The 2,910-nt window shown below is 39.6% G+C and overlaps 2 protein-coding genes across 2 annotated transcripts in view; both read left to right on the plus strand.

Moving 5' to 3' along the window:
• LOC119594183 (testis-expressed protein 2-like) overlaps positions 1-2,896 on the plus strand; it is a gene marked incomplete in the record, with an annotated part of 13,599 nt that extends 10,703 nt beyond the window's left edge. Inside the window, 2 exon segments of the mRNA XM_037943253.1 lie at positions 138-317; positions 678-2,896. Coding sequence (XP_037799181.1) covers positions 138-317; positions 678-1,661 — 1,164 coding nt within the window.
• Positions 1-2,910, plus strand: part of LOC119594184 (peroxisomal sarcosine oxidase-like) — a gene marked incomplete at its 5' end in the record, with an annotated part of 59,772 nt that overhangs the window by 32,925 nt on the left and 23,937 nt on the right.

Raw genomic sequence — 2,910 nt, forward strand, 5'->3', positions numbered from 1 at the left:
GTTCTCGCATTATTATTCCCTCATGTTCTCCTTTTTTCTCTATCCTCACTTTTGACTCAGTCAAGGCCACTTGCAGGGTTTGCATGACCAATGGCAGCTGTCTAGTCTCACACCCACACTTAATCTGGTTTCTCCAGGATTCTGCTGCCTCAACCCCGCCTGACCTGAGCTTTGAACGTTACATGGCGCGCCTTTTGTACCAGCCTGGAGGTATGACATCTGATGGGACTCCAGGCCCTGCAAATGTGGCATGGATTAATGCTTTGGTCGGGCGACTGCTCTATGACTTTTTGCGAAATCCATACTGGGCCAATAAGGTAAAGGGGTGATGTGTTGAGTTTGTTTGGCTTTATTGTATTTTCTAAATTTTTATGTATAAATCCACTAGGCTACATGATATTACACATACCAACATAGCCTACAGAAGATCTAATGATAACATTATGAACAGGAAACTAACTTTAGAATACAAGTTCAAGTTATATTGGTAGCTACCTGTGATCACAATAAGTATATCTTTAAATTTTTTGTTCTTGAACAATGTAAATAAATTTGGGAGTAAAGTATTCTTGATAAAATAAATGTATTTTATGACTCTTTGGTCTCCCTAACTTAAAGATGATTAAAGACTCTACATCTGATCTTTAGGGTTTTGATCCAAAGCTCTCCTTTTTTAGGTACAAGAACGTGTGCAGCGTAAACTGAGCAAGCTCCACATTCCATATTTTGTGGGGGAGATTGTAGTTTGTGGAGTAAACATGGGATCAGCCACGCCTCAACTGAATGCTGTTGGAAGTCCCCAAGTGGATGCGAGAGGACTCTGGGTTGATCTGAATGTTGAATATTCTGGGAATTTTACCATGAGCTTAGAGACCAAACTGGACCTTATGAAACTTAAACGTAGTACTGGAATAGGAACCAACTTGCCAAACACCTCATCTCCTCCGAGCCCAGCAGAGCCAGTGCCTCATGCAGGCCCAAGAGTGTACACACGTTCACAGTCTTCCGAACGCCTCCTTCGCAATGTCCACTTTGACACAGACACAGATGATAGTGTAGAATCTTCTAGTGAAGAAGAGTATGAGGAGGAAGGTTTAGCAGCTGAAGCAGGACTTCCTGTAGGGGGTAGTGGACCAACCTCTCGACGACTGTTAAAACTAGTTGATTCTGTAGCTGGCTCGAGGTATTTCCAGCAGGCAGCAGAATGGCGATTGTTGCAAAGGGCTCTGCAAGGTGTAAGCAACACAAGAATAGAGTTGAGTGTTGAGGTTCGCCGTTTAGCTGGCACTTTGGCATTAAATATACCCCCTCCCCCTGCAGACCGTCTTTGGTATGGATTTCGGGGCGTTCCAGAGCTTGTGATGGTTGCTCGACCAAGACTAGGGGACAGAATGCTCAACCTACCATTCCTTGTAGAATTCATTCAAAAGCAACTAAGGATTGTGTTTGAAAAAGTGTTTGTACTCCCGAACATGGATGATTTGGTTATTCCAATCATGTCACCTCTACTACCTGGCCAACATCAACAACCCAGACCACCTTGGGAGTCTCACATACTTCTAAATACTACTGATGTCTCTGCACTGTCAATTCCCACGTCGTCAGTGTCTACTTCAGGAATAGTCACACCCACAGTCAAATTTACTCCGTCTCCACACTAAGAACTCATGGTAGTTGGTCAATTGTGAGCAAGTTTGGCAGTATGGATTCACTTCTAATGTTCTTAGTAGGTGTGGCATGTATTCACAGGTACAGTAAGCCCATAGAGAAATGAATCTTTTTCTACATGCTGTTTATGATCTTACAAGACCATTATAGTAGAGTAGTCATCCAGTTCCAATATTCTGCATTTTTGAAGCACAAACTGGAATATGAACATTTGTGATGATAGGAATGTATGTTTTAGGCTATTCATCTCTGAAAATGTTCGATTAATTTAGTTCATGAACTGATAGACAGAATTAATCTACCAGCATAGACTGATATTAATGTGAATAGGATTTTAGTATCAGTTATGTGTTATATATATTCAACCAAAGAACACATTAGTCATATACAAGGGTTAGGAAGGTAATGGTTAATCTGTAAAACATGCTTTTGAGAAGAACCATTCACTGAAAGTCATCTTTACGAGAATGGGAGAATAATTTCTTGATGTTTTACCTATATCAGTTATTTTTTCACAGGGTGCTGTGGCTTACACCAGGTCGTATACATTGAAATAGAGAAGGTTTCATTCTGAATTACCCCCCCCCCCCAAGTTGTGAAAGAAAATTTGCACATTTAAATGTGGGTTGAAATTTTAAAATTTATGCTTTTTTTTCAGCAACCATAGACTTTCATTCAAGTTCAGAAGGTGTTAATCATCTAAGCTTCATAACTTGAAGTCTGGTGCTGCTGGAAACCAAGTTATCACGGTGCAAAGCCCAAGGTTTTAGGGTAAACTTTCGTAGGTGGATCACAAAGGCAGAGCAGTGTCCTCTGATATTTTTTAAAGAGAGGGTAAGAATTCCTGTCCTATGCTCACACAGGACACTCTTTACCCAGTAGTTGCAATTGTCTGAAAGAATACAAAAAAAAATGCTTATGTTAAATATATATATCTGTGTGCTGTATAACCCTTCAGGTTGAGTCATAATTGCATTATAATCTGCTTTTGGTGTTGTGAAGGGAAGGGCCATAAGGTAAAGAGAAATAGATCTTATTTTTGCAGTGGACAACTATGAAGCTTTAGTAAAAAGAAGCTACCAGAACGTGTATTTAATTTTTCTCGTAAAATTGCAAAATATTTTTTCAGTCATAAAATGTTTATCAGTGTTAGTTAGTAAATATATATATATGTTGTGTGCACTAGATAGATGGTACCATTCTTATGTTAAATAATAGAAGTACTTCTATGATTTCTGTGGC

The sequence above is a fragment of the Penaeus monodon genome, chromosome 33 (genome assembly GCF_015228065.2).
Source record: "Penaeus monodon isolate SGIC_2016 chromosome 33, NSTDA_Pmon_1, whole genome shotgun sequence".
Lineage (NCBI taxonomy): Eukaryota > Metazoa > Arthropoda > Malacostraca > Decapoda > Penaeidae > Penaeus > Penaeus monodon.